Source organism: Cucurbita maxima, unplaced genomic scaffold (assembly GCF_002738345.1).
Source record: "Cucurbita maxima cultivar Rimu unplaced genomic scaffold, Cmax_1.0 Cma_Scf00007, whole genome shotgun sequence".
Classification (NCBI taxonomy): Eukaryota; Viridiplantae; Streptophyta; class Magnoliopsida; order Cucurbitales; family Cucurbitaceae; genus Cucurbita; species Cucurbita maxima.
Window position 1 is genome coordinate 1,943,888 of NW_019272023.1, and position 27,991 is coordinate 1,971,878.

The window sequence follows — 27,991 nt, forward strand, 5'->3', positions numbered from 1 at the left end:
TTTTTTTTTTTTTTCATTTTATCTTTCGTAATAAGTTGATTGGATGTTAATAGTTAGCTAATGGTGACACCACATAACGCAACAGCTAAGACATCCACTTCTTTCCATGAGGATAAAGATTCGAATTTTCAACATTCTCGAACAAGCATTTATGTTCGTTACTCATGGCTAAACAACCTGTGCTATCCAAAAGGTTGTTTTCTCTATCAGTCTGATACTCATGGCTAGACATCTTGTGCTATCCTTAAGAGCCAACGATCCTTCATTTTTCCTTGTGTTTTCAACAAACTGACAACTGAACAAGTGTAGCATGATGAACAATACAAAAATTGTACAAGCTCGGGTTGAAATCAAATATTCAGACATATCAATGTTTCAAAATTGCAGATGTATCGTCTCCACTTGAATGTAAGTCATCCATATTTCTATCGTCAAGCAAAAGTTCAAGTCCCACCTTTGAGCTCCTTTAACTGCATCATAGAAAGGAAAACAATGAAGAAACCAGAAGAGGCATCATATTAATGAGATTTATCTGTGAGATCCCACGTTGGTGGGAGAGAAGAACAAAACATTCTTTAAAAGGGGTGGAAACCTCTCCCTAGGAGACCCGTTTTGAAAATCTTGAGAGGAAACTCGAAAGGAAAAGCTCAAAGAGGACAATAGCTGTTTGTGGTGGACTTAGGCCGTAAGAGATGGTAACAGAGCCAGACACCGGGCGATGTACCAACGAGGAGGCTGAGCCCTTAAGGGGGTGGACACGAGGCGGTGTACTAAAGAGGACGCTGATTCCCGAAGGGAGGTGGATTGGGGTGTCCCACATCAATTGGAAAAGAGAATGAGTGCCAACGAGAACGCTGAGCCTCAAAGGAGTGGATTGTAAGATCCCACATTGGTTGGAGAGGAGAACGAAACATTCTTTATAAGAGTGTGGAAAGCTCTCCCTAACATATGCATTTTAAAAAACGCTTAGAAGAACCCAGAAAATTGAACAAACGATCAATTATCAACTGACAAATCAAACAGACATCAAAAGGGAAAGAATTCATATTGTATACTGGTAGAATTACGCAATAGGAATTACCTTGTCACAATCTTAGATGATAATCAAGAGTATAGGCATGAATATCTGAAGCACCCGTGCCAGGCCTGACAAAAACAGTCCACAATCAAAATTAAATGCCAAAACCATCCAATGAATTGAACTGCATCAACCCCTTATACACTAGTTACTAGGTCAGAGTAAGAAGGTTTCAAGAACTAGGAAGCATAATTATTCAAAGAAATCGAACTAAAGAGAGCAGAACACGGCCTAAAGGCCTTAGGAATCTATCAGATATTATCTTCTTTGAGCTTTCACTTCCGAACTTTCTCTCAAGGTTTTAAAACGTGTCCTACTAGGGAGAGGTTTCAACACCCTTATAAAGAATGCTTTGTTCCCCTCTCCAACTGATGTGAGATCTCACATTTCACCCCTCTAGGGACCAGCGTTCTCGCTGGCACTCATTCCCCTCTCTAATCGATGTGGGATCTCACAATCCACCCCCTTTCGTGGCTCAGCATCCTCGCTGACACACCGCCCGGTGTCTAGCTCTAATACTCTTTGTAACAGCCCAAGCCCACCGCTAGCAATATTGTCTTTTTTGAGTTTTGATGTTACACATCTACAGAAAAGATTAAATAGATAATAGGTTTAGTGGTGAGATTATATATTTGAATTCCCACCTGTTATTTCCTCCCCAATTGATATTAATAATTCATGTGTTACACTTCATAAATTAAATTAATATCTAAGTCTACATATGAGTGGGAGTATGAAGAATTTTCATAAAAGATTAAATATATCAAAACCTATGTGAGATCCCACGTTGATTGGGGAGAAGAACGAAACATTGTTTATAAGGGTGTGATAACCTCTCCACGTTTTAAAAACCTTAAGGAGAAGCTCGAAGGAGAAAGCCTAAAAAGAACAATATCTGCTAACGGTGGGCTTGAGATGTTACAACTTATCTACTCAATGTGAATCAGAATAATATGAAACATGTATTTAATCGAATATCGGAATAAGTACCTTTTATTGATGGTGCCATAATGGAATGAGACTCTTCCTGCCTTGACATCCTCAACATACTGTAGTCACAAGAACAAGATCTAGTTGCTTTAAAGCCATCAAATATTTCGTAGCAAAATTACTAGTTCATTTGACTTTTTTTATTTCCGGTTGTTGAGAGATAGGTGTGTTTATTATTTCCATTCTCCTTTTAGAATGAAATTTTAGCCTCACTTCAACAAATGATTAGAGATTTATTGGGTTGGAGAGAGGAACGAAACATTCTTTATAAGAGTGTAGAAACCTCTCCTTGGAAGATGCGTTTTAAATCTTGAGAAAAGCCCAAAGAGGACAATATTTGCTAGCAGTGAGCTTCGACCATTACAAATGGTATCAGAGCCAAACATCAGGCTGTGTGCCAGTGAGGATATTGAGCCTCGAAGAGGAGTGGAGTGAGATCCCACATCGTTTAGAGAGAGAAACGAGTGCCAGCGAGGATGCCAGACCCAGGGGGTGGATTGTGGAATCCCACATCGGTTGGAGAGGGGAACGAAGCATTCCTTATAAGAGTGTGGAAACCTTTCCCTAGTAGACGAGTTTTAAAACCTTGAGGGAAAGTCCTTGAAGGGAAAGCTAAAAAATGACAATATCTACTAGTGGTGGGTTTGGACTATTACAGGTGTGGAAACCTCTTCCTAGCAAACGCGTTTTAAAACCTTGAGGAGAACCCCGAAAAGGAGTGCCCCCAAAGAGGACAATACTTGTTAGCGGTGGGCTTGGGTCATTACACTACACCTTTCTTTTTACGAAAATAAGGCTCAAATGCTTTGTGGTCATCCTTTTAGGAGGAAAGCATAGAAACTAAGTGTTAATGTATCAATTCAATAGAAGAACATTTAATATATGAGTCTTATGGTAACTTCTCACAGTTTCAGTTTATTTTTTAAAAAAATAAGATTCTTCCTCTTCTTCACCATATGAGCCTCTAATGTACAAAATCCAAACATATTGAAGTACAAAAGGCACGTACCAGTTTTAAGGTAACCAGCATGGATGAAAATGCAAGAGACTCGAAAGGTATATCGTCAAGAGAAAAAAGGCGACATTCTATGGATTCGGGACCAGGAGAGAAATGGGGTTTCTTCAACTTTCCCCTGAAAATTATATACGTCTACAAAAACAAACATCGATTACGTCATATATTAAGCATACGAGACGCCGAAATATGATCAGGAAAAGATGTTTCTTTCTTACTTGGCCAATTAGAGGGATGTCTAGCTGAGCAAAAGGGGATGTAACTTCCACTTCTGCATTTGCTTCTTCCAAGGTTTCCCTAATTGCACCATCAACCGCTGACTCCCCAATTTCCATGTAACCAGCTGGGAGAGTCCTATTGAAAAACTAGATCTCAAATGCAGTAATAAAAGTTATCAAAGAAGGAAGGATTAACCAAGTGTCAATAAGTTATTCGCTGCGGCCTCATGCACATTTTTTTGCTTTCCAGTTTCCAGAACATGAGTTTCTAACTTTTGGTTTTCTTAACGGATTTAAACGTCGTCAATGTACATACCATAAGCCATAAGATGGCTCGATCTTCCTCTTGCAAAGTAAGATCTTGTCATCATGATGAATCAAACAACCCACAACCTACAAGTATCAATCCAGAAAATACGTAAAGTATAGCTTTTATTCATACAGGAGAATAAACTAATGAGCAAGAATGTAACAACTAAAGCCCATAGTTAAAGGATATTGTTTTCTTTGGACTTTTCCAGCGGAAGAAACCCCATTTCTGATAACCTAAAGTTGCTAATATATTAGAGCTGGACATCGGGCAATATGTCAGCGAGGAGGCTGAGCCTCGAAGGGGGTGGACACGAGGCGGTGTGCCAGCAAGGAGGTTGGGCCTCGAAGGGGAGTGGATTGGGGGATCCCACATCGATTGGAGAAGGAAACGAGTGTCAGCGAGGACACTGGCCCCGAAGGAGGGTGGATTGTGAGATCCCACATCGGTTGGAGAGGAGAACGAAACATTTTTTATAAGGGCGTGGAAACCTCTTCCTTGCAGACACATTTTACAAACCTTGAAGGGAATCTCGAAAGGAAAAGCCCAAAGAGAACAATATCTGCTAACGGTGAGTTTGGACCGTTAGAAATGGTTCGCAATGGAGTAATATATAGCTCTAAGCAAATCCACAAGGAAAACATAAAAAGAAACATAAAACTAAGAACAGAAAACGCAAACAATAACAATACTAGTGTAAAATATGTTTCCAAATGATGATATATGAACAAGAAACTTTTTCCAAATAGAAACTACGATACATGCTTAAACATTCAGATCTTGATTGTAGTAAACTCCTGCTAAATTATAATAGTAAAGCAAAGAACATTTCATGTTTGAACGGAAAGTTATCCATCTTTTATCACTGAATCACTGAAGATATATGATTATCTTGTTCTTGTATTCACGTTCAAGTAATTACATAAACTATTTGGTTACAAAAAAAATGCCTCACTGACAAAATTTTAAAGTTGGCCTAGCAAACTACAAAAATCTAATGCAAAACAAGAGTATTACCATCTTTGGATTCTGATAGGTTATCTTCCCACAAACTGTGCAAATAGCTCTCAGTTTCTCCTCATCATCAGGAATTCCATGCTTTGTTTGGCCTCCGCACCACTGGCAGAACCGTACATTACGAATTTTTTCCTGCATAAGAGATTCCATTCGTATATGTTGTAAGTTGTCATGAAGAATAAGTTCGTGCATCTCCTATGCATGTATTGACATTTATTTGGTTCATAACTCTCATTTATTTGGTTCATAACCCTTTTAGTTCATCTTCTATTTTCATGTATGACGTTAACACTTCTATGCTTATCTAAAGGGTTGTCTAGGATGGTTGAGAGGTATTGAGTTTGGGTGTCATTTGGGAGGAATTTTGTTGAGAGATTTTGTAGGGTGAGAGTGTGAGATATACACTTTGTAAACACTTAGATTATTGAGATTGGTGGCTACCCATGGATGTAGGGGAATTTCTTCTCTCCAAACCACGTAAATCTTTGTGTCTCTTTATTTAATTTCTGTGTGTGGGTGTGTGAGTGCCGTCAATCTTGCTTCAACAATATAGTCAGTCAGTGCAATGAATGCAAAAGTTAAATGCAATTAAAATGAAAAGAAATTCATACAAATCACCCTAAGTTGGGAGTTTTTCATTGATCAAACATAAAAACTTGTATGTACCATTTGTTACCAAGCAACCCATCCTACGGCTATACGTTTCTATCATCATTAAGGGGACCAATATCTAATAGGGCAATATGAACTTTCCCCAGATACACAATTAATCGTCACAATGAACCCAAATGAAGGAAAACAGGCACCGTAAGTGAAATTGAAACTCATCAATCAAAAGAATGACTCACAGCTGAGTGGACTACAGTTGAAGATGATGGCGGCGGTGATTCTGACATAGACAAGGGAGACGTGGAAGTACCGTCTTGATTTGCCTCAGAACATGTAGACCCACAAAACGCTTTGAAAGAACCAGCTCGAGGAGCCAAGAACATGGAAGCGTTGCTAGCACATGACAATCTTGAAGAAGAACAAGAAGACGACGTTGGCAACCGTTTGGAAGAGATGAAATTAAGACTGAATCCAACAATACTATTGGGCTTCAGAAGATTTGAAACAAACCCAGATGAACAACCGAACAGATGAACAGATTTTAGCATTATCAATCTTCAATTTCTTTGAATCGGTATGGAATTTGAAGTCGTAATCAACCAAAAGGATCTTCCAATGAGGAACTTGAATATCATTTCATCTCTTTTCTTCCATTTTTCCAATTGAGGTCTGAGAGCCGTCAGCACGCAGCGGGCACAAAGATGAACGAAAATCTCGCGTTGAATTCGGGCTCTGAAATTTTTTGGGGATGTCCGTACATCATATTCGGATTCGTCTCATCGGTAATGTTCTTATCCATTAGCCAAAATTTTCATTTTTTTAAGAAATGAATTATGTTTTATTTATTAACCTATACTCAAATTAATGAATGTGTTTTTCTAATTATAATTCTAATTCAAGTAAATGAATAATTAATTAAATATATGTTTTAATTTTTTTTTATGAATAAATAATTAGCAAATTGGTTATTTTTTAAGTAAAAAAACCAATAAATATTATGTAAATTCAAAATATTTAAACACAAAGAATTAAGTGGAAAATTTTAAGTAAATAGAATTAAATTAAAAAACAATCAAACATGGAATAAAACATACAAATAATTATATTTATTTAGAAATACGAACATTGGAGCTGACGTGTAATGTTTTAATACAGAGCCAGTTTATATTTAATTATCCAATAAATAAATGTAAATGTAGAATTTATTATTGGCAGGTGAATTTAGCAAATTACCGAATTTGGCCCTGGTCAACGAGGAAAGAGGATCGTTGGATGGGAAAGACATAACGGTCCAGGAGAGGGCAATGACCGAAAAGTTAGACAGCTGGATCCAACGAGAATGTGACGCGTGGCTACAGACCGTGGATCAGTGATTCGGAATAGACGGCCAGGATTTGCGGAAAGGTAATGATGGGGGTTGATTTGCTTTTTTGCATTCCTTTTTAAAAACAAAGAAAGCGAGGGAGGGGGGTGGGTAGTTTTTCGTTCTGTCTTTCTTTCCATTTGAGGCTCAGTTCATTGCCATCGCCATTGCCATCACCTCAACAGTTTCGAGTTCACAAAGCTTTATTCATTTCAAAGGTATATCATCTATCAATCATTTCTTCCACTTTTGTTTTATGTTTTGGTTTTGATTTTCTTCGAGGAGGACATTCTGAATTCCCGCGACGCTATTATTTGATCTTGTTTTTCGTGTTATTGTACGTTGATGATCATGCTTGTTTTTTGTTAACGTATGGTGTTTGGATTGGATTTTCTTTTTGTTATTTGGAAATGCCGCGGGTTTCTGTGATTGATATCAGCTCAGGAATGATGATCGAGAAATTTTTTTGCGGTGATTCATTTATTGTATGTTGAATTGGCGCTGATCGTATCAGTTTTGATTTTCGCGTTGTACTAGATTGGATTTTTTCCTTTTTTTGTTATTTTGGAAAATTTGACAGTTCTGTAATTAATGTCAGCTCAAAAATTTTATATATATTGCGGTGATTCCTTTATTTTATAATTAATTGCGTTGATCATGTCAGTTTTTATTTTCACATTTTATTAATATTATTTTGGAAATGCTGATGGATTCCGTGATTAATATCAGCTCAGAAATGACGATCGATCATACTTTTTGCAATGATTCGTTTATTATATGTTGGATTGTGTTGATCATGTCCTTTTAATTTGCATTGTGTTCAGATTTGATTTTTTGTTATTTGGAAATGCTGCTGGATTATGTGATTGATATCAGCTCGCGAATGATGATTGAACAAAAAGAAATCAGTGATTCGTTATACTTTACGTTTTTTGGTTTGTTCCTCTCTTGTGTGGATGCGTGGAATAGGATTTTTTGTTTGAAATTTGCCGCCGATATTGAATAATTGGTTTGGTGTTATGTTGCGCTTTTCTCATTTATCTGAGCAGCAGCAATGCAGCGTCTGTTAACATGTTACAGTGTCTTATTTTCTACATGTAAGAGAGTTCTAGGAATCTCTATCTCATATTGGGGGCTTGATCTGGAAGATGATCAATTATTTTAATCTGGATTTTACCAATAATTTGTGATTTTTTGCTGCAGACCATTCGCAATGGCAGATTCCGAGGATATTCAGCCGCTCGTTTGCGATAATGGAACAGGGATGGTCAAGGTATTGATCCGACATCCATGAACCTCACGTTACAGCTACACCCTGTTTTGGACTTCTTGTTCTGTAATACTTTTTTCCATTAGCAATGAATAAATCGCCTTTTCTTATTAGCGTTACAATTTATATTTTGCAACAATTGCCGACACTATCTGTAGGCTGGATTTGCTGGAGACGATGCTCCAAGGGCTGTATTTCCTAGCATCGTTGGACGCCCCAGACACACTGGCGTTATGGTTGGTATGGGCCAAAAGGATGCCTATGTTGGTGATGAGGCTCAATCGAAGAGAGGTATTTTGACTTTAAAATATCCCATTGAGCATGGTATAGTTAGCAATTGGGATGATATGGAAAAAATTTGGCATCACACTTTCTACAATGAGCTTCGAGTTGCTCCAGAAGAGCATCCAGTTCTGCTCACCGAAGCACCCCTGAATCCCAAGGCGAATAGAGAGAAAATGACCCAAATAATGTTCGAGACTTTCAACGCCCCCGCTATGTATGTTGCTATCCAGGCCGTCCTTTCCCTTTATGCCAGTGGTCGCACAACTGGTAAGTATTACCTTTTTTACATTTGTTTTGTATCCTTCCTTTTTATTAAGTAGATGGATTAAAACTAAAAATATCTGTACAAAAACGACATTGTATAGTTTTCTGACTCAGTTTGCCTTCTTAACATGTTAATATTCGAACTTTACTAGATTGCTGCTACTCCGAGCCCATGTATGTATATTAAAACTTAACATGTTCATATTCGATGCTCATGTATGTATATTGTGGGTTGTTTTAAAATTGTAGGGATTGTTATGGATTCTGGTGATGGTGTCAGCCACACAGTTCCAATCTACGAAGGTTATGCTCTCCCACATGCAATCCTCCGTCTAGACCTGGCTGGCCGCGATCTCACAGATGCTCTAATGAAAATCCTGACTGAACGTGGTTACTCTTTCACCACCAGCGCGGAGCGTGAAATTGTGAGAGATATGAAGGAGAAACTAGCTTACATAGCCCTGGACTATGAGCAAGAGCTAGAGACATCAAAAACCAGCTCTTCTGTGGAGAAGAGCTATGAACTACCAGATGGACAGGTGATCACCATTGGAGCTGAAAGATTCCGATGCCCTGAAGTCCTCTTCCAGCCATCCATGATTGGAATGGAAGCAGCTGGTATTCATGAAACCACATATAACTCTATCATGAAATGTGATGTCGATATTAGAAAGGATCTCTATGGCAATATTGTCCTCAGTGGTGGTTCCACCATGTTCACTGGCATTGCTGACAGGATGAGCAAGGAGATCACTGCATTGGCTCCTAGTAGCATGAAGATCAAAGTGGTAGCTCCACCTGAAAGAAAGTACAGTGTCTGGATTGGCGGCTCTATTTTAGCTTCCCTCAGCACTTTCCAACAGGTAAACATCATTTGTATGCATTAAAATTTGTTCATATCATCTACTCCGAGACAAAATATTATAATTGCTCTTACTAGCATGGGATTGATCAAAGGTAACTTAAACTAAATTGGTTGACACATCGTCTTCAATCTAGGACAGGACACAAATAGGATGCATTTTGCTTACAAAATTTATTATTTGTCTCATATTACTATTTATGTTTATTTATTATGCCTAGCAATTAATAGACGTGTATGCTTAACAAGTGTTAACGCATATTCACTTTGTGCAACTAGTGTCAACACATATCTATTGTGCTAATAATTATCAACACACTTTAGTCAAACCAAAGTACCATACTTTTACGCTCGTTTTTTGAACTTCATGTCTATGTCTAATTAAGAACTCTAGAGGATGGTAGATCAAAATTCTTGATTGTTTGAAACAATCTTTTGCAGATGTGGATTGCTAAGGCGGAATATGATGAATCTGGGCCATCAATTGTCCACAGGAAATGCTTCTGATTTATTGAAGTTAAAAAGGGGGAAAGGGAACTTATACTAGACACATGTTCCTTCCACAGATGGAAGAGCTTTCTCAAGTGGTTGCTTATTTTCCATTAATATTTTTTTTTCTTTCCTTTTTTGTTCACCATTCTTTGTTCTCATGGTTATTTCATTTTGTTTTTTTTTTTTCTTTCGTTTTGCTGCTGGAACATTGAACATGGAAGCAAGCCACTCGCATTCAAGGTTCGATTTTTTTACCATTACTCTTTTCTTGTAGAGAAATTGTATTATCACTTATTTGGAAGGATTGAGTTGAAATCATTTTTTAAAGAAATTATCGTGTCAGATTTAACAATGATCAAAAGAACTACTGCATCATGAGAAATAATACCCACTTATCGACCGTAAGAAGTTTTTTTTAGTTCAATAACATTTGAAGGTTGAAATTCGAACTTCTGATATTTGATTGGGTGAGATTTACCATCAGAAATATGGCTGATTGAACTCAAATTTACAACCATTATCAACAAAGCTGAAACCCCAAATTCAATAAGTTTATTCCAACTTCTGAAGCAGAACGGCTCCAGATTCAGATCAAAACGTGAATCCCCGGCATTTGTTTATCTGAGTTATGGCCATAGAGAATGAACAAAAATAAAGAACCTCAAACTTTCTTCATAAAAGGAATTTGAGCAAAAAAAAACGCAAAAGAAAGCTCATAAATCAACCAAATGTTTCAAAAAGTTCCAAATCCCAAGTGCAAGTAACAGCTGCTGCTAAATGAGTGTTCTAATAGTCAGATTCATCTTTTCAACCATTCTCATCGACGCCTCAAAGAACAGAGAATTTTGATGGTCCAACGGTATCGGTGAACCCACGAACAGATAGATCTGGTATATGTGCCTTCTTCCCTTCAAACTCATGGTCCAGAAAGATGACAACAACTGTGATATCATCGTGAAAGAATCGTCGTGTGCCCTTTTCGAGCTTCTTGAGATCATCGTATCTCATCTCCCTCTTCCTCGCAGCCTCAGTTAAGGCTGTTTTAACTAGTCTTTTAGCAATTCCCTGATTTTGTCAAAAAGGGTGGGGCGATCAGATCAATGCTATGAACATATACATAAGAAACTTAAGCACTCGAGAATGTAACGTACTGCTCTTGGGTTATTATACACAATATCGACCGCTCGTTGATTCGACAAATGCTCCCAAAGGCCATCAGATGCAAAAATGAGAAATTTGTCATTTGGTTGTAGAACTCTTGTACTTAACGATGGTTCCGCAGTAAGAACAGGCCGTCGGAGAGGCTCTGCAAGGTGGAATCGTGGAAAGGATGGATCGAGAGAGAACTCTGGCTTTTTCAAATATGCATCGCCTATCGATCTCGAAACCTGATATACCACACAATGATTGAAAACCAAATTAAGGACACAAACACAGGAAGAGACACACCAGAAGACGATTTTCCAATCAAATGTATGCAAAGATACAACTTATAACAATTTTTATTTCGGTTCAAAAATTACAAGCAGTATGTATTTGATGTGTGATAGGTCAAGCCCACTGCTAACAAATATTGTCCTTTTTGGATTTTCCCTTTCGGGTTGGTTTTAAAATGCGTCTACTATGGAAAGGATCCAACCCTACTCCGACCAATGCCTCACACCATTTGGTGACTGGCCCTGATACCATTTGTAATGGCCCAAGCTCACCGCTAGCCGATATTATCAACTTTAGTTTGTTATGCATCGTCGTCAGTCTCATGGTTTTAAAATGCATGTACTAGGGAGGTCTCCACACACATATGAGGAATGTTTAGTTCCCCTCTCCAACCGAATTCTAAACATATCAGAATCTCCTCAAACTGTTCTACATGTTCAACAACATATAGTTCATGAGCAGCCAGAACAGACAAGTTCAGAACAAATAGAAGCTTTCGTAGCGTTTATATCAAACACGTATTAGGAAAAGTCATACCTGAATTATGCCTTTTATACGCCAAACTCCGTGTTTCATAACAACTATATGCGAGTCATCAGGATGCAACGACTTGAGCTCTTGTCGAACCTCCTCAATACTTGCATTGTGATCCTTTGTCAACTGTTCTGCAACTATCTTATTAGATTTACCTAAACAGCCAATAACAGCCCGGGAATCACCGACGTTACCGACGTATAATGTACCTCTCCAGATAACTCCCACCAGGCAACAAGATCCCATTGCTGCAATCGTCGGTTTTATTCCCCATGATCGACGAACAAGAGTAAGAAACCCTTCCTCAGTTGCTATAAATGCCCTTTGAAGAACATCTCCGGTTATGTCTCCACTTTCTTGAGCAAGTTCTATGATACAAAGAATGGCATACAGCTATTATTAGTACAAACACTTAAAAACAGAACTAATCCACCTAAGTTGCTTAGAAATCCTATAAAGTTCTGCAAAATATGATGCTAAAATGAAGATCATCATTGTTTATAAACAATCTCTTCAATATGTTCATCTTTTCTAACGTTTTCAAAGCTTCCAACAGTTCAAACATGTCACAAACCATAGATTTCAGGATCGAACACAGGGAATCCAAGAAGATCAACCAAGAACAATAAATAAAAAGCACAGTAAAAGCTCAAAAGAGTTCCAAACCCTTGGAGACATACTCATTAGGTTCTTGAAAAGATGATCACAGATAAAGCGAGAAGCATCAGGGCCGCCATGGCCATCATAAACGCCGACGAAAGTGGCATCACGGCCAATCTCAACCTGACTAAAATCCTCAATTACCTCATTCGCCTGAACCACAGCGAAAGAAAAATCCCCATAAGAGTGATTTTCGAGGTCTCTGCTCCACAACAAAGAGTCCTCTAAAGAACAATCTTCATCATCATCCTTGTTCATACGGGCATACCGTCTCACTGGTTTCCAACAAGCCGATGCCATCCTTGCCAGCCACGAAAACATCCCTCATTTCCCTCTGCAACAAAGCCCCAATACCCAATTTCTCAAAGAGGGATCGATTAAACGAAAACGAATCGAATTGGGTATTTCAGAAATTGAGAAGAAATTCCAAAATGGCAAAGACCCAGAGAAGAAATTTGCGATTTGAAGCAGTAGAGAGTAAAGAACAAGGGGGAAATTGAAGGAATGCTTAGAGAAAGAACCAAAAGCGAAGAAGAACAGTAATAGAAGCAAAATCAAATGGGTTATGGAGAACAATACCAATAAATAAATTGCAATTCAACACTAGTTTCTGTGCTTCAGAGAGAGAAACAGAGAGACGAAGAATAAGAGAGGAGGTTTCCACACTGAGCAGCCTCTGGAAGGAAAAAAGGAAGGGGAAAGTTTGACGAAAGCGCGTGTCAGCGAGTGGTGACAAAAAAGTTTCTTTTTTTTATTTTTTTTTCCTTTTTAAATTTTTATTTGATTTAAATGCTTTTTAATTTTTTAGACTAATAATTATTCTATTTGAGTGGCTTCAATTTTATATTATTATTATTATTATTTACACTTTAGCCCTACACTAATTAATATTTATTTTTCGGATCGGATTATGAGTTTAATGTTCGTGTTCACATTTATTGTACTAAAACAAATTTAAAAATAAAAATAAAAAAAGCTAAAAACTAAATAGCTTTTGTATAAAGGTTTCAACTTGGGTGAAATTACAATTTCTGCCACCGAAAAACCACAGGCAGCGATCACCTTGGAGTTTGACTAATTGCAACCACCGCTTTAATTTTTAAAATAAATTAAAAAATGATTATTAGGTATAAATAAAATAAGTGACATTATATAATATTATCCTTCATAGTTAACTAAATCAAATCTATGATTTTTTTAAAATTCTTTATCATTTTCTAATTTATTATTCTATTTTTTTAATTAGATTTGCATCTCGCATTTTTCATCATTTTTAAACGATAAATAATCTATTTAAATGATCAAAATAATGTAATTATGATCGAACACATTATATTAAAATTCATTGACAACAATAGCGTTGATAAATTAGCTAATTTATTTTTTTCTATAATATTTTTTAAAGGACCGTATTGAGTTGGATCGGGATGAAGTTAATAGAGAACCAAATATGAAATTTTAGAGGTGAGGACGAGGGACGAACAGAGGACACGTGGACGGCAAAGGATGAGAGCTAGTTTTTCTTGAATCGAGTAGAAAGAAAAGTGGGAGAGGTGGGGAAATGAAAGGCACAAGGTGAATGTGAATTGTGAATTGTGAAGAAGAAGAAAGATGTTCTTTTTCTTTTTGCCCTTTTGGGTTTGGTTCGGGATCACAAGCTTCCTATTTTCCTTTTATCTCTCTCGGGCTAAAAGTCGAGATAATAAGTACAAATAAAACATAATAGAACTTCACGAGAAATTATTCTAGAAGGTCATCATAATAAAACTAATCTCATATAGTTGGATATATAAGAAAGGAACTGCTTTACATTTGTCTAACTATGATTATACAGATATGCAAATTTTCAATCTACATATTCGATAATTTTCAATCTGCACTGACGGTATTGTAATATTTTTTTTGCTAAATTAATAAAAATATCATTGAACCTTGCACTCTGTGTAAAGAATATCTAAAGTTCGCACATTGTTTTGCATTGTAATGGTCAAAGGAAAATATTACTCGTGCGTCACGAGAAAAGAAACTAACCACTTAAAAAAAAGCTCGTAGTGAACCGAATTCACACTTTTGGTATAAAAAACGCTTAGTTCGACACCGAGAAGCACAAAGAGCTTCCTTGTAGAGTAAATAGAATAAGAAGCAAATACAAAGTGAATGGAATAAAAGAAAAAAGCAGGAAGGAATGAAGAAGGTATAATATTAGGGGGAGGGGTAAAAAGGAGATTTCAGCCTCATCTAATAATTTAGAGAATCAGACAATGTCACTTATCAAACGTCTGTGAGTGTTGTAATGTTTCTCTAATAACACCTTTGATGCCCCTTCCACTGTTCTTCGCCACGTCTGCATCGTACACCCCAAAAATACATTATTATATATATTATAATCATTTTATAGTTAACAATTTCATGAATTTAATATAAAATTTTAACTATATATATTTTATATTTATGGATAATACATATTTTTAGGCTTATTTGAGCAATTTATGATGAAGAAATAAATATTATCTATTAAATACTTTTTAAATTAAGAAGAAAAAAGGAAAACAAAACAAAATTAATTCATTTTAAAATTGAATTATAATCTAGTGAATGCAATTAAAAAATATGGAATTACCTTTTGAATGGCTCCAAGGAAAGATTTGTTTCTAAAATCTCTAATCCTCAGCTGCTGAGACCTTCCACTGCCACTTCCAATCCCGATTTTCTTCAACACAACCGATTTCCTCCCCGCCGGCGGAATCAGCCACTTCCGCTCCACCACACCGCCGCCGGATGGGCTCTCGCACTCCTCATTCGGCCTCCTCCGCCGCCTCTTAACCACTGTCGACAGCCTCCTTCCGCCGCCGGACTCCGAGCCCACCTCTGCAAACTTCTTCAAAAGCTGGTCAGAGGACTTCCTGGGAACATGCTGAACACTGCCATTAACGCCAAGTGAAGAAGAATCCATGGTTCTAGAGAGAGAGAGAGAGAGAGAGAGAAGAAAAGGGAAAGTGGAGATAGAGTGAGAAATTGGGAATATGGGTTTAGAATAATAAAGGGAGAAATTAAGCCGTTGGGGTTAGTGAACGAATAATTTTGTATTTTTTCCAATTTAATCAAGTTTTCAAATATAGCCGTTGAGGGAGTGATAATGGAGAGACAGAGCAATAAGAGAGAAACACAGAGAGGGCGTTTGTTTGGTCCGAAGAAGACAATCCGACGTGTCCTCATTTGCGTTTTCTGAAATTCCCATGTTCTTGCTGACAAGGATCCCGATTCCTTTGACCGACGGCGACGTGAATAACGGATCTTGTCGGGTCGGGTCGGGTCATGCTTTCTGGGTTTATTATTTTATTTTCTTCTCGGATTTGGATCCAAATTTTAGATTTCTAATTTATATTTAATATATCAATTAATTTTAAAAAAATTAAAATTTTAAGAAATTTACTAATAAAAAAAACAATTAAAATTTTACAGACCTATTTAAACACAATTTTTTTTAAAAAAAAATGGGACTAAACTCACACTAATCCTTACTAAAAAAAATATTAATTTAGCACTATCATCCTCCTCCCCAGAAGATGAACTGTTGAGAAAATGGCGATCATTCTGCATTTCACTGCAAACCCTTTTTACACCATACATAAACAACTGAATTCCAAACCAGATTCTCGATCGATCGCTTTAATGTTTCTTTTGACATAATAATCAGCTGAATTCAGTCTCGAAACTCAGAACGTGGCAGTCGAGATTTCTCAAATTAAGCTGCAAAGGGGATGAGGACAACATTATCTTTGGAATCAATTATAGTTGAGATACAGAAGATGGAGGGGGGCCAGTAAAAAACACACAAAAAATATCCATAGCCTCTCTCGACTTTAATGAAGTTTCCAAGGAAAAAGACGACGACGATGCAGATCATTTGGTTGCATGAACATTAAAAGTTCGACAAACAAATGAGGGCCAATTTGTTGAGAATAAATATTTGTATTGGTAATTCTCTATATAAACAACATGCTTCAACCTTTGATCTAACAACTTTTCACTCCAACAGTAATGACTAGGGGAGATGCGGTAAACAAGTATAAATATTGGGTAAAGGTGAATCAGTAAAAGAAAATTACCATTACGGCAACCCCATTCTCGCAAAATCTTGGAATTGCGATGAGTCTTACCATCTGTCCTTCAGAACCTGCATTTTCAAAAAGTAATATACATGACAATAAATTACCTTGTTCATACATCCTTTAGGAGAAGTAAATCAGCAATTATACTAATTAATATAGAGAGTTTATGTGAAAATATACCCTTTATTAAGCGAGTATCAAACTTGTCCTGATTGCCAATAAAATAGACATGAGGACAGCTTTCAATCAGGAAAGGATCTCGATCGGTGAAAGGGTAACAACCTGTAAGGCTCGAACAATATAAATACTACTTATGAAAAGTTTTATATTATTGCAAATTTTTTTATAAAATCAAGAAGAGATTGTTTCAATGGCTTATCCACCAACACAAATAAGAATGTAACATGTACCAAGAGTATTTGGAGCAGTTGGTGCTAGATGCCTCCATCTCAAGCTCCTCTCCATAAATTCAAGTTTATCTTTAGCTTCGGAATACTTGTCAAGATCGTCCACATTCTGGCCTGATGTTCCAAGAAACCTGAAACCAAAGGACTACCAATTGAAGTGTGGCTGATTCAAGTTCACACTAAACAGCCAATTACCCTATCAGGATGACATTATTGACTTGCCTGAAATTATCAAGCTCAAAACAATGAGGGTTAGTGCAAGATCTGAAAGTGTTATAAGCTGACGATCCAGGAAAAAGGCATCTGTGCAAAGGCTGCAACGAAAATGACATTATGGACAAATCAAACAAGGGATAAAAAGCAGGAGTTTCGGCTGTAACCTGCTGGGGTAACGAAAAATTGGCTGGGTCACTGGGACCCGGCATGATGTCCACAGATAAACCTGCAGCAAGCTGATGAAAAGGATAATGGATTTACAATCAGGTAATTGGATTAAAGGAAATAAGAATATAAATTTGAATTTGATAAAAAGTTGGACTGAGAATCAACTGGATAAGAACCTGATTCAACAGGATATCTAACTCTTTAAGCGGTTCTGTCAGCTTCGTTTGGTCCTTAGCAGATAAGTGCTGCAGAAATACATCATGCATGCATCAACAAAAAGCCTAGCATCCCTGACATTACTAGGGAATGCACAGAAATTAATTGAATACTGGGATAGCTCTAAATTTACCCTTATCCTTATCTAACAAACGTCACGTTAACCTTTCTTTCATTTTCTTCTCGAAATTAGAAAATTACATGATTTATGTGATTACGTTTTATCATAGACTGCCCTTCATAGTATTCCAAAGAAAACGATTACGTTTCCTTTCTTTTTGTTTTCTTTCATTTTCTTCTCGAAATTAGAAAATTACATGTTAAATAAGAACTCCAGTAAATTAATCAAGAAAAACCATAAAACGAATTGTTCCATTCAAGGCTTCTTGTAAAAGTTCAAGAAGACCAGCCTTTCAATTCTTTCATTCGTAGGTAATGACAACAAAAGATACTACATTCGTTAAAGAAAATAAACTGATCTCGGCAACATATTTAAACATATTGAAACAGGATATATCAGAAACATAGTTTGTGAAGCCTCTACCTGCCCATTTAAAAGTCCACGAGGAATTTCAACGGAATTCCCAGCAATAACAACATGAACTACTTGAGCCGCAATCCCTTGTTCCTGTTCAGTTAATGGTTCTAAAAATCTTAGCAACTGATAAACATTTAGAGAGGGAAAATATAAAGATGAAACCAACCTTCTCATCCCCTAAATGTCCTGTTATATGATCAACAAGCAGCTGAAACTGTAGAGGATTAGAGCAACTGCTCCCAATACTTAGGCCCGACACAAAAACCACGTATTTATCTTCGTCTGCATACATTTGAACCTTTTTTAATATAAGAAATACTGCTATAAAGCATCTTGGACCCTCATGAACCTTCATAATCATTTTGAAAGGAGTGTCATATTCTCTTAGGAAGATTATTAATATTCAAACCACATTCCACTATGAGGAGACCTTAGTCTAATTAATCAAACGGTAACCATCATCCATCTACAGAGAAACAGCCAGTCGTATTAAGGAACAATTCAAAAGTGAGTGAAGAGCAGTGCCCCCTGGTCGTTCACCACAATCGCACAAAATATGTTGCAATTGACAGACATTTCATTAAAAAGTAAAGCATGACTCTTATCTATACACCCTCCTCGAGGCTTCAAAATGCTCACATTCTCAAAGCTCTACCCATAAATAATAAATAACAAGTAATGAATCCTCAACTATTTAAGGAACAATAAACTAATATGGCAGCAATTGGTGACATTAAAGTATAACAAAAATACGTGATTAAACCTCTCACTACATAATAATTGAATCCATTTCACTCCTGTCAAAAGATGGAAACAGTAAATACGAAAAAAAGAGGGAGGTTATCCCATCTTACTTGGTATGAGAGGCCGCTCTATCTGAGGTGGCAAGCCAGCTTCTAGGATGTCATCAACAAAAAAGTCACCAACACAGGTTTCCTTTCCATGCAATGCAACAATAATCCCTGGCACACATAATAGACAATACATTAACGTGCTCCCGAACAAAATATTGGTTTACACATTATGAATTGTTGCAAGTTGCATTAATTGCAGCAGGGAAGAAAAACAATACATGAGCAGCAACAAAAATTGCAATATGAATCAACTCATACAAAACTAGAAGAGAAGTTAGAGGATGAACAGGTGCAGCATGTACCAACATGCTCAAAAAATTGATCACAATTTTATGCAATTCCTCGAGGATATAGCTGGGAAAAGGGCATCATAGTTCTATTCGATTTTATTCTGTGATACGGACCTGTAGCATATACAGAAGGTAAAAGCACAGCCCCAGAAAGCTTTACTCTCCCACTGTCATCTTCCAAGACTAGATAATCATCTGGATGCATAAAGTTGTGTGGCTTAACAAGTGGGGTGACAGATCTCTGTACATTCCATTTAAGTGTCTCAATCAAATCCCATAAAGCCAAAATCATAAAAGAGTCGTATAAATGGTAGTTGACATATTTGTTTGAAGTATTACCTCCTTTGAATACTCGTCCAGAATGGTAGGTTTAAGTTTCATGTGCTTGTAGAGGGTTCCAACGATGACACATTCCTTGCCTTCCTCCAACTCCAATACAGTACGAACTGCAAGACATTGTTTTCAAGAAAAAATTTCAACTGACCCATAAAACCCATTCCTCAAGAAATTCCTTCTAAATTCTACCTTAAATTATGATTAAAAACACAATGCTTAAACAGTTACACTTGCAACTTACATGCAAGACGAAAAGCTAAAATGCTATTTAAAGTAAGGATTGGTTCAAATCCATCCTAAATTGAGTCCAACCATATCAATACGAACACTGAACTTTTGAATGTGTTAAGATATCAAAACCCACCAAAAGGGAGAAAATGAACCGATTAAAGGACCCTAAAATCAATAATTATTATGTACTCATGCATCCAGAACAAAATCCACTTTCCATCCCACTTCTCATGGTATCAAATAGAAAAATAAAATGAAAGGGGAAAATAAATACCAGGTAAATGGGGTTTCCACTTAGATACAAGTGAATGAAGTATCGTTCTTATCAAGTGGAGTCGAACAAAGTAAATATGACTGTATTGCTGGCCCTTGTACGTCTCCTTCTGAATCTTGTACTGCTCATCCTACATCAAATAACATCATTTAGCCCAAAAAACAAACAAATAAACAACAAACCCGCGAGATTGTTCCCAATTCCCGCGCATTTTCCGGCCTTCATTGTATTCCGTTACTGAAGTAAGTGAAACGAGCAAATAACAAGGGAAATTTTCTCCCACTTCCAAAGTAGCCGTGCTGGGGGAAAGAAAAAAGGCGGGAAAGCCAAAAGAACTTTCGAGGAAATTAACAGCGAACTAAGAAATAGAAGAGACTGAGAGATACCAATATTTCATAGGTACACTGCTTGCGCTGGAGATTCTTCTGTGAATCGATTTCCATGGCGAGGAAGAGAATGATTTTACTCCGACGAACCTCAATCGGTAGGGTAGAACCGTAGAATTCCCTCGCTTAAAAATTGGCGCAATTTCCAGACTGCTTTTTCATTCCCCAAAACTTCAATTCTAAAATTCTAAGAGAAAAACTTGGGCTGTACTTGGGCCGCTCCAGCTTTGCAGCCCACTCACGTGGCCCAGTTAAAAGGTTAAAGAAATTTGTAAATTATGGGCCGTACATGGGCCGCTCCAGCTTTTGCAGCCCATTCACGTGGCCCAGTTAAAAGGTTAAAAAAATTAAATTGTGGGCCGTACCTGAGCTTTTACATCCCACTCACGAGGCCCAGTTAAAAGGTTAAAGAAAATTTGTAAATTATAGGCCGTTTCTGGGCCGCTCCTGCTTTTACAGCCCACTCACGTGGCCCAGTTAAAAGGTTAAAGAAAATTTATAAATTATAGGCCGTTTATGGGCCGCTCCTGCTTTTACAGCCCACTCACGTGGCCCAGTTAAAAGGTTAAAGAAATTTGTAAAATATGGGCCGTACATGGGCCGCTCCAGCTTTTGCAGCCCATTCACGTGGCCCAGTTAAAAGGTTAAAAAAATTAAATTGTGGGCCGTACCTGAGCTTTTACAGCCCACTCACGAGGCCCAGTTAAAAGGTTAAAGAAAATTTGTAAATTATAGGCCGTTTCTGGGCCGCTCCTGCTTTTACAGCCCACTCACGTGGCCCAGTTAAAAGGTTAAAGAAATTTGTAAATTATGGGCCGTACCTGGGCCGCTCCAGCTTCTGCAGCCCACTCACGTGGCCCAGTTAGAAGGTTAAAGAAAATTTGTAAATTATGAAATTTAAAAAATTATGCAAAAAGAAAAATAGAGAGGAAAGAAGACACGCGGTCCATAATTTACAAATTAGGATGTGAGGCGTTCATTTATAAAAATAAAATAAAATTAGGCTTAAAAAATCTCCACAGACACGCGGTCGCAATTGATTGGCCAAGAAGAATCTCTCCGGTGCAGAGGCAATGCTGTAGATTTCTCCCCCATTGCCACACTCCTCCGCTCTCTCTCTCTCTCTCTCTTCCGAACTCCGGAACCGTTCTTCACAATTTCCATCTCTCAATTGCTGTTACAGCTGAAAGCGATCCTCTCCAATGGCGTCTCTACACGCTTCTCTCCCTTCAGTCTCATCAATTCGTTTCCGTCGTCCACCGCTGGTTTCTCCCAGCACTCTAACTTCCTTGGCTCTGCAGTCCAGATTGCCGTCCAATGGTCGTTGCCGGAGAATTCTCCGCAGGCGGTTCTGTAGAGCTATGGTTCAGCAGGCCGCACAAGGATCTCCGGCGATATATGCCAAGGAGATGGAGAGACTCTCTGCTAAAGAATCGCTACTGTTGGCTGTGAGTATCAGTGTTTGAGTTTCTTAAGTAGTATTAATTTGTTTCACTTCAACGATGGCGGTGTTAGTAGAGCGTAGCACAGACAGGGGATTATGTATGTATATCGGTGATTTTAGTATTCTGAGGTTAATGTTCCTTATGCAGTAAAAAATACATTGCGTTGTGAAAATTGAAAACATGCTTGATTTAATGCCATTTTTTGTTTAGAGAAGCTACTTTTCTGTAATTTGAATGTAACGGAGTACGTAGTTTGATATTTTTAGTTTCCCACTATAAGTTGGTAGCAGTTTTCCTGGAACTGAGAAAGCTGGTTGACGATTAGAATTCAAAATGGCTCCGATATCAATTTGTGGTGGTTTACCTCAATGAGCTTTTAATCTTGGGTCAAGAGAAAAAGAAAAAAAAAAAAGATGATCCCCCCGATCCCCTTACACCCTTTTTATAAACAATAAAGTTTTGTTTTTTAAAATTGTTTTTTTTTTTTTTTTCTCTCTCTTTCTAATCTTCAACTGGCCCAAAATTATCTAAAAAATAGTTAGTCTTACTGTTTTAACTAATGGGAACTGAAAGAGGGAGCTGTCACATTTCTGAACGAGATGGTTAGGAGAAATGCATCCTCTCCTCGCAGAATTCATTATCTTTTCAATTATTTCTTTTGGTCTAACATTTTGTAGGCTGAATTTTTTCAATAGAACGTGTATTCACCCACTATTCTCTGTGATTTGAAACATCGTAATGTATGAATTCAAGAAATAGAATAGATTGGGAGACAGTTCCAATCTCTTAATCTACCTTTCCAGAACATTTATTTTTCTTTTTTCTCTTACTTTGAAACTCGGGTAAGTTTTATGAGTATGAATTTATGCCTATCGATCTGTTTCAGTCTATGTTCTTTCCTTCTTTTCCTTGCTTTTGCCTTGATTCGGGTTCTGGCATGCTTTGTTTGATAGAAAAATATCGGATTTTGTTGACCTTCTTTCTTTGGTTGGAGAGTTTTGTTGTATGGAGAGAAGGATTGTTCGTATTTAGAATCCTGATCTAACAGAAGTGTTCTCGTGTAAATCATTTTTTCTTTGTTTGGTTAATCCTTCTCCCTCAAGTGATTTATGCTTTGTCTCATTGTAGAAGGTAAAAGTTAAGTTTGACAGCCCTCCACGAAAGAATTAACACCTTGGACAGTGTGGCAAGGAGGTGCCCAACTTGATGGCATGGTTGTGTTGCATCTTTGCAATAAGGGCGGTAAAGGATTTGATCATATTCTTTGGAGTTGTGATTTTGCGTACACAATATGAAACCAATTCTGTGGGGAGTCCGATCTAAGCTTGACTAGGTATAGGGACTACAGAGAGATGATTGAGGAGTTACTTCTCCAACCTCTCTTTCATGAAGAGGGAAGGTATTTGTGGTAAGCTGGTGTGTGCGCCACTCTGTGAGACCTTTGGGGAAAGAGGAACAATAGAATATTAACCAATATTGAGAGATCTTCAAGCGAGGTTTTGTCTTTGGTTGGATTGTATGTTTCTCTATGGGATTCAATGACGAAGCCTATTGTAATAATCCGTTAGGTCTCATTGTACTGGATTGGAGGCCCTTTTTGTACTTTACCTTCCTTTTTGTGGGTTTTCTTTTTGTATACTCTTGTATTCTTTCATTTTTTTCTTAACCAATGTTCGGTTATTGATTAAAAAAAAATTAGTATGAATGTATGCACTCCATCAAGTGCAACTGTGTTAATAGTGATGTGTGAATTTCTGTTATGTATTTTTCTGAACAGTGATACGTATCTCTACGATGTTTGTACATACAAATTCTAAGTCTTCGCTTCTGTATGTCAGTTTCACGTTATTAAGTTTTATTTTTGTTGTTTCTAATGTAGATCAATTGTTTCAGTTCAAAGATGCTGGTGGTTTTGAGGCTTTAGTTACTGGAAAAACAACGGATATTCAGCGAATTGATGTGAATGAGAGAATAACTGGTCTTGAGCGTCTTAATCCAACTTCTCGACCAACAACGTATGTTTCTTGTAGATCTTCTTTTTTAGTCTTTTAAATACTTTCTGTGGGTTTGGATGTTTTTACTTGTATGTTTTAGTTGCTCAGGTCCCCTTTTCTGGAAGGTAGATGGAATTTTGAATGGTTTGGTTCTGGAAGTCCAGGATTTGCTGCTACGTTAATATTTCAGTAAGCCTATATTTCTGTACTAGTACTTCTTTTCTTTTCTTTTATTTTCTTTTTTTCCGTAGCCACATTGTCAGGTAAAATGTTACTGAAAAATTCGAGTGCCATCATAGCTGAGATTCTTTGTTCTTGTAGGAGATTTCCGTCAACTCTGGCTAATTTGTCAAAACTGGACGCTTTTATCAAAGATGGAACTGCTAGGATTACTGCTAATGTTAAGCTATTAAACGCGGTAATCTTTGAGCTTGTAACTATATTTTATAATATTCAGCTTTCGATTCACCCGCGTGAATATGACATCTCATCATCTAGTTTCTCAGCCCGATATTTTATCAGATGATGTGTTAAATGAAATTACGTAATTCCTTTTCTGTTGGGACTACTCTTACTAGTTTCTTTGACCTGATTGTGTTTGTCTTCTGAGATTAGTGGGCTATGAATTAAGGTTTTACTGGCAACTGCAGATAGAGAGTAAAGTTATTTTGTCCACCAAGTTATCTGTGGAGGGACCCTTACGACTGAAAGAGGAATATATTGAAGGGATACTTGAAACACCTTCTGTTAGTGAACAAGCAGTACCAGAACAGCTGAAAGGCTTATTTAATCAGGCAGTCAACACAATGCAGCAACTTCCAGTTCCTATCAAAGATGTCCTTGCCAGTGGGCTAAAAGTTCCTCTAAGTATGGTACTTTTTCACGATTTCTTTAATTTTATCAATTTATTAAAGCTGACAGATTATTTTTAATTTTTCATTCTTCATCCGCGGTTATTTTATTTTTAACATTATTATTTATTTCACACATCCAATATGAAAAGCTATTGAGAGGACCTGTTGAAAACATTACAACATCTGTGGGGAATGGGGCTACGTCCTCTTAGAAGACCCGTTGCTTTCATAATTCTACTGTTCCACTCATTTTGGACTTAATCGATGATTTTAGTCTTGGTTTGAACATTTGTCTATTGATCACGGTAAAACTGATTATGGAAGTACAAAGCTTGTGGTTCATTACTGTGATCTTTTTTTTTTTTTTTTAGGAGAAAAATAGAAGAAATTCATCCAAAAGACAAACAGCCAAGCAGAACAGCCTATGGTGCAATGGCACAAGGCATCCTTTTTCCCAAGTCCTCCAGTCTAGGTTGACATTGTAGATGGAGTAATAATAAATAAATAAATAAATAAAAAGCTTGTGTTGCCCACTCCACTTAGAGACCATAAACTTTCCAAGATCACAAAAATAGGCTAGAGAAGTATTCATATCTGAGAGGACTCTAGAATTCCTCCTTCCAGAGAAGCCGAAGGGATTTCCTTAAAAGATGTATCCAGAGAACTCTTGGTTTTCCCTTAAGCCACCACTCTGATAGAGATTCTGCCATCCAGCTCCCCACAAGCTGCGGTTTACAACCCCTGAAGACCAAACAGCTTGTGGTTCATTAATACTTCAAGTTTGAATATAGATTGTGATGTTTAAAAACCTTTTATCACAACGATTGTATTATGAAGCTGACTATCTGATAAGAAAACAGCTAAAGATTCATTCATATAAAAGGTGAAGATCATGATAGAAAAGAATAGTGAGGGAGGTAAGGAATCTTCTCAGCACAATCCCAGGACTTAGAGAATATCTTCCAAGTAACAGAATATCTTCCAAGTAACACTGATTAAGAAAGTAGAATAGCTATGAAAATCCATGTAAAGCAGTTTAAATTCGAATCATTAATATTATAGTTTGACATTTTGGACTCTGCTTTATAAGTCTGAAGTGATTTCATGGTCTTGGATGCTTGTCAAAACCATTAATCATGGACCTTTGCCAAAGAATGGCTCAGTTGACAGTTGATGCATTGGAATGGATATTAAGTTTTATGTTTTGATAGTGTCACATCTGATCATTTATTGTCTCTCCTTTTTTGCACCTATGTTAAAAGTGAACAAAATATGAGCTCTTTTCTAATTGTTTCAACTTCATGCTAAACCTCTTTACCATTATGTGCCTGCAGCTGGATCTTATCAGAGGCTCATGATGATTTCTTATCTTGATGAGGAAATTCTAGTAAGTAATTTTCTATTTGGATCAGAACTTTCTATCATTTATATGGTATGATGGATTTAGAGAAAGAACAAAAGTCCCATTCATGTCAATAAAGTGCATCCATCAACTAGATTGATTTGGTTATGCACCAAGTGAGTCCGTTACCATCTGTTTTATTGATCTTATTTAAAATTGACGTTTTAGTCAATATTTTTATCTAGCAAAACTATGAATAGGAAGCCATGTCATTTGTGCATGACAATGTCTTTCTGATAGGAAGGAAAAGCTTCACTTAGTCTAGAAGCAATAGGGAAGGAAGAGTAAGAAAGGGATTTTGTATGGGAATTTGAGAGATTGTGTGAATATAAGTGAAGGTTACCACTATAGAGATTAGAGCCATTGATCTGCAAAATTGCATGGTCTTGAACTTATATAACTTTTCATTAAAATAGAGTGAAAAGTTACGAACAGAAAAAGAGTTCAAACTACCCCCCAACAGCAAAAACAGCATTAGTATAGCTTTTCTTATGCAGCAAAAACACAAGACTCCCCCGAAACACAAGACGACCCCGAAACAATTCAAATTTCCCCTACAACAATATTTCGAACAAAAAAAGAGTTCAAAATATAATTTAAACCAGAAACAGAAAAATCCTCAAACTACCAAACTAATGATATATCGTAAAGAACCTTTGTTAAGAACAATTGAAAATATCCGTCATACTTCCGCCACCCATTAAACGATCTATATTCCTTTCTAACCATAACCATATATTCCACAAAAAAGAATTTACAGCATCGTTCACAAGTTCCCTGCTTTTCCTTTGAAAGGAATTCCACGTAATAATTGCTTCACGCTCTCTTTCACAATGATGAAATACCCACAATAGTCTCACCAAATTCAGCAAATGGTCCCACAAATTCCTACAGAAAGGACTAGAAAACAATGCATCGCAACATTTCTCTATCCTCCAATCACAAAGAACATCGAAAAGGATTTGAAACTTAAACAAGGACATGTTCCTTGCAGCCTCTCCGTTGTATTTAGGCTCTCTACACATGCTGATCAAAGGAAGACTTTGGCCTGTTTTTGTCAACTTTAAAGCTACTTAAGATCTTAGCAGCATCAGCCAATTTGTGAAATAGAGCCCTCACCAAGGGGCAACACTTGGTTCCAACGACCAAACTTTTTTTTTTGTCTATACCTTGATCTCAACAGAACTAGCCATCTGCAGCAACAACATTAACTTATTTTCCTTTTCTTCATGCAAAATTCTTCTATTGTGACTTAATCCACCACCACATTCTGTAATACAACACTGGAACCTTGACTGCCAAAGGACCATCATCTTACCCACTCATCTTCCCAAAACTTGGTTATCATCCCATTCCCAACTTTTGTTCTTTAAAACTTCAATACCACATCTTGTAATTTTACAATTCCTCCTCTTTCATCCCTCCCAAATCATTCCTCATTTTCCTCAACATCAATATTGACAACCACTGAAAACCAAAGTAGACTGTTAAAATATTGAAAAAAAAAAACATCCAGCTTTCTTATTGTTAAAATATTGAAATATGAAATTGCATTTGAGATTTAGAAGAATATGAGTAATTTGCAAATGGTTTTGGATTGGTACAGATTATTAGGGATACTTCTGGCGTGCCTGAAGTTCTTACAAGGCTGGAGTCTCCTCCATCTCCCCTGGAGCCAAGCACGACAGACTATGAAAGCTAGTGTAATCTTTCTTTAATGCACTTCCATTATAAATAATTAATTCCATCTCTCACTCTCTCCCTGTCAGGTTCTTTTGCCTTTTCCTCCCACACACTTCCAATTTATGAATGACATAGCAATTGAAAAATTCTTTAGTCCTTTCTGCCATAAAACTTAGCCAAA

The 27,991-nt window shown here is 37.1% G+C and overlaps 6 protein-coding genes across 7 annotated transcripts; 2 read left to right on the forward strand and 4 right to left on the reverse strand.

Annotated features, from left to right (window-relative positions):
- Positions 1–236: 236 nt before the first annotated feature.
- On the reverse strand, positions 237–6,040 carry LOC111481706 (nudix hydrolase 23, chloroplastic). Its single transcript, XM_023127274.1, has 8 exons — positions 5,477–6,040; positions 4,629–4,760; positions 3,618–3,694; positions 3,302–3,437; positions 3,078–3,218; positions 2,069–2,127; positions 1,082–1,146; positions 237–470 (listed from the first exon to the last, which is right to left on the reverse strand). The coding sequence occupies exons 1-7, from the start codon at positions 5,783–5,785 to the stop codon at positions 1,086–1,088; spliced, it is 915 nt and encodes a 304-aa protein (XP_022983042.1). The 5' UTR covers positions 5,786–6,040; the 3' UTR covers positions 237–470; positions 1,082–1,085.
- A 670-nt stretch (positions 6,041–6,710) lies between these two features.
- On the forward strand, positions 6,711–10,473 carry LOC111481667 (actin-like). The gene is made up of 5 exons (XM_023127225.1): positions 6,711–6,818; positions 7,804–7,873; positions 8,029–8,422; positions 8,669–9,282; positions 9,723–10,473. Exons 2-5 carry the CDS (start codon positions 7,814–7,816, stop codon positions 9,786–9,788), a joined length of 1,134 nt encoding a protein of 377 aa, XP_022982993.1. The 5' UTR covers positions 6,711–6,818; positions 7,804–7,813; the 3' UTR covers positions 9,789–10,473.
- Positions 10,416–13,094, reverse strand: LOC111481666 (probable protein phosphatase 2C 68). Its single transcript, XM_023127224.1, has 4 exons — positions 12,425–13,094; positions 11,748–12,112; positions 10,925–11,161; positions 10,416–10,838 (listed from the first exon to the last, which is right to left on the reverse strand). Exons 1-4 carry the CDS (start codon positions 12,723–12,725, stop codon positions 10,602–10,604), a joined length of 1,140 nt encoding a protein of 379 aa, XP_022982992.1. The 5' UTR covers positions 12,726–13,094; the 3' UTR covers positions 10,416–10,601.
- A 1,413-nt stretch (positions 13,095–14,507) lies between these two features.
- LOC111481793 lies at positions 14,508–15,454 on the reverse strand. The gene is made up of 2 exons (XM_023127387.1): positions 15,025–15,454; positions 14,508–14,748 (listed from the first exon to the last, which is right to left on the reverse strand). Exons 1-2 carry the CDS (start codon positions 15,355–15,357, stop codon positions 14,659–14,661), a joined length of 423 nt encoding a protein of 140 aa, XP_022983155.1. The 5' UTR covers positions 15,358–15,454; the 3' UTR covers positions 14,508–14,658.
- A 526-nt stretch (positions 15,455–15,980) lies between these two features.
- LOC111481642 (DNA polymerase delta small subunit) lies at positions 15,981–20,578 on the reverse strand. The gene is made up of 14 exons (XM_023127181.1): positions 20,433–20,578; positions 20,047–20,176; positions 19,545–19,651; positions 19,320–19,446; positions 18,916–19,023; positions 18,228–18,343; positions 18,068–18,151; positions 17,484–17,552; positions 17,304–17,375; positions 17,146–17,237; positions 16,927–17,054; positions 16,697–16,798; positions 16,514–16,581; positions 15,981–16,154 (listed from the first exon to the last, which is right to left on the reverse strand). The coding sequence occupies exons 1-14, from the start codon at positions 20,487–20,489 to the stop codon at positions 16,098–16,100; spliced, it is 1,317 nt and encodes a 438-aa protein (XP_022982949.1). The 5' UTR covers positions 20,490–20,578; the 3' UTR covers positions 15,981–16,097.
- An 875-nt stretch (positions 20,579–21,453) lies between these two features.
- LOC111481708 (probable plastid-lipid-associated protein 13, chloroplastic) lies at positions 21,454–27,966 on the forward strand. 2 transcript variants are annotated; one of them, XM_023127276.1, is made up of 7 exons: positions 21,454–21,880; positions 23,771–23,892; positions 23,980–24,060; positions 24,193–24,289; positions 24,522–24,743; positions 26,060–26,112; positions 27,734–27,966. In XM_023127276.1, exons 1-6 carry the CDS (start codon positions 21,635–21,637, stop codon positions 26,081–26,083), a joined length of 792 nt encoding a protein of 263 aa, XP_022983044.1. In that variant the 5' UTR covers positions 21,454–21,634; the 3' UTR covers positions 26,084–26,112; positions 27,734–27,966. The 2 variants fall into 2 exon arrangements, with proteins under 2 accessions (XP_022983044.1, XP_022983043.1); XM_023127275.1 differs by having other exon boundaries at positions 24,522–24,738.
- The last annotated feature ends 25 nt before the right edge of the window (positions 27,967–27,991 follow it).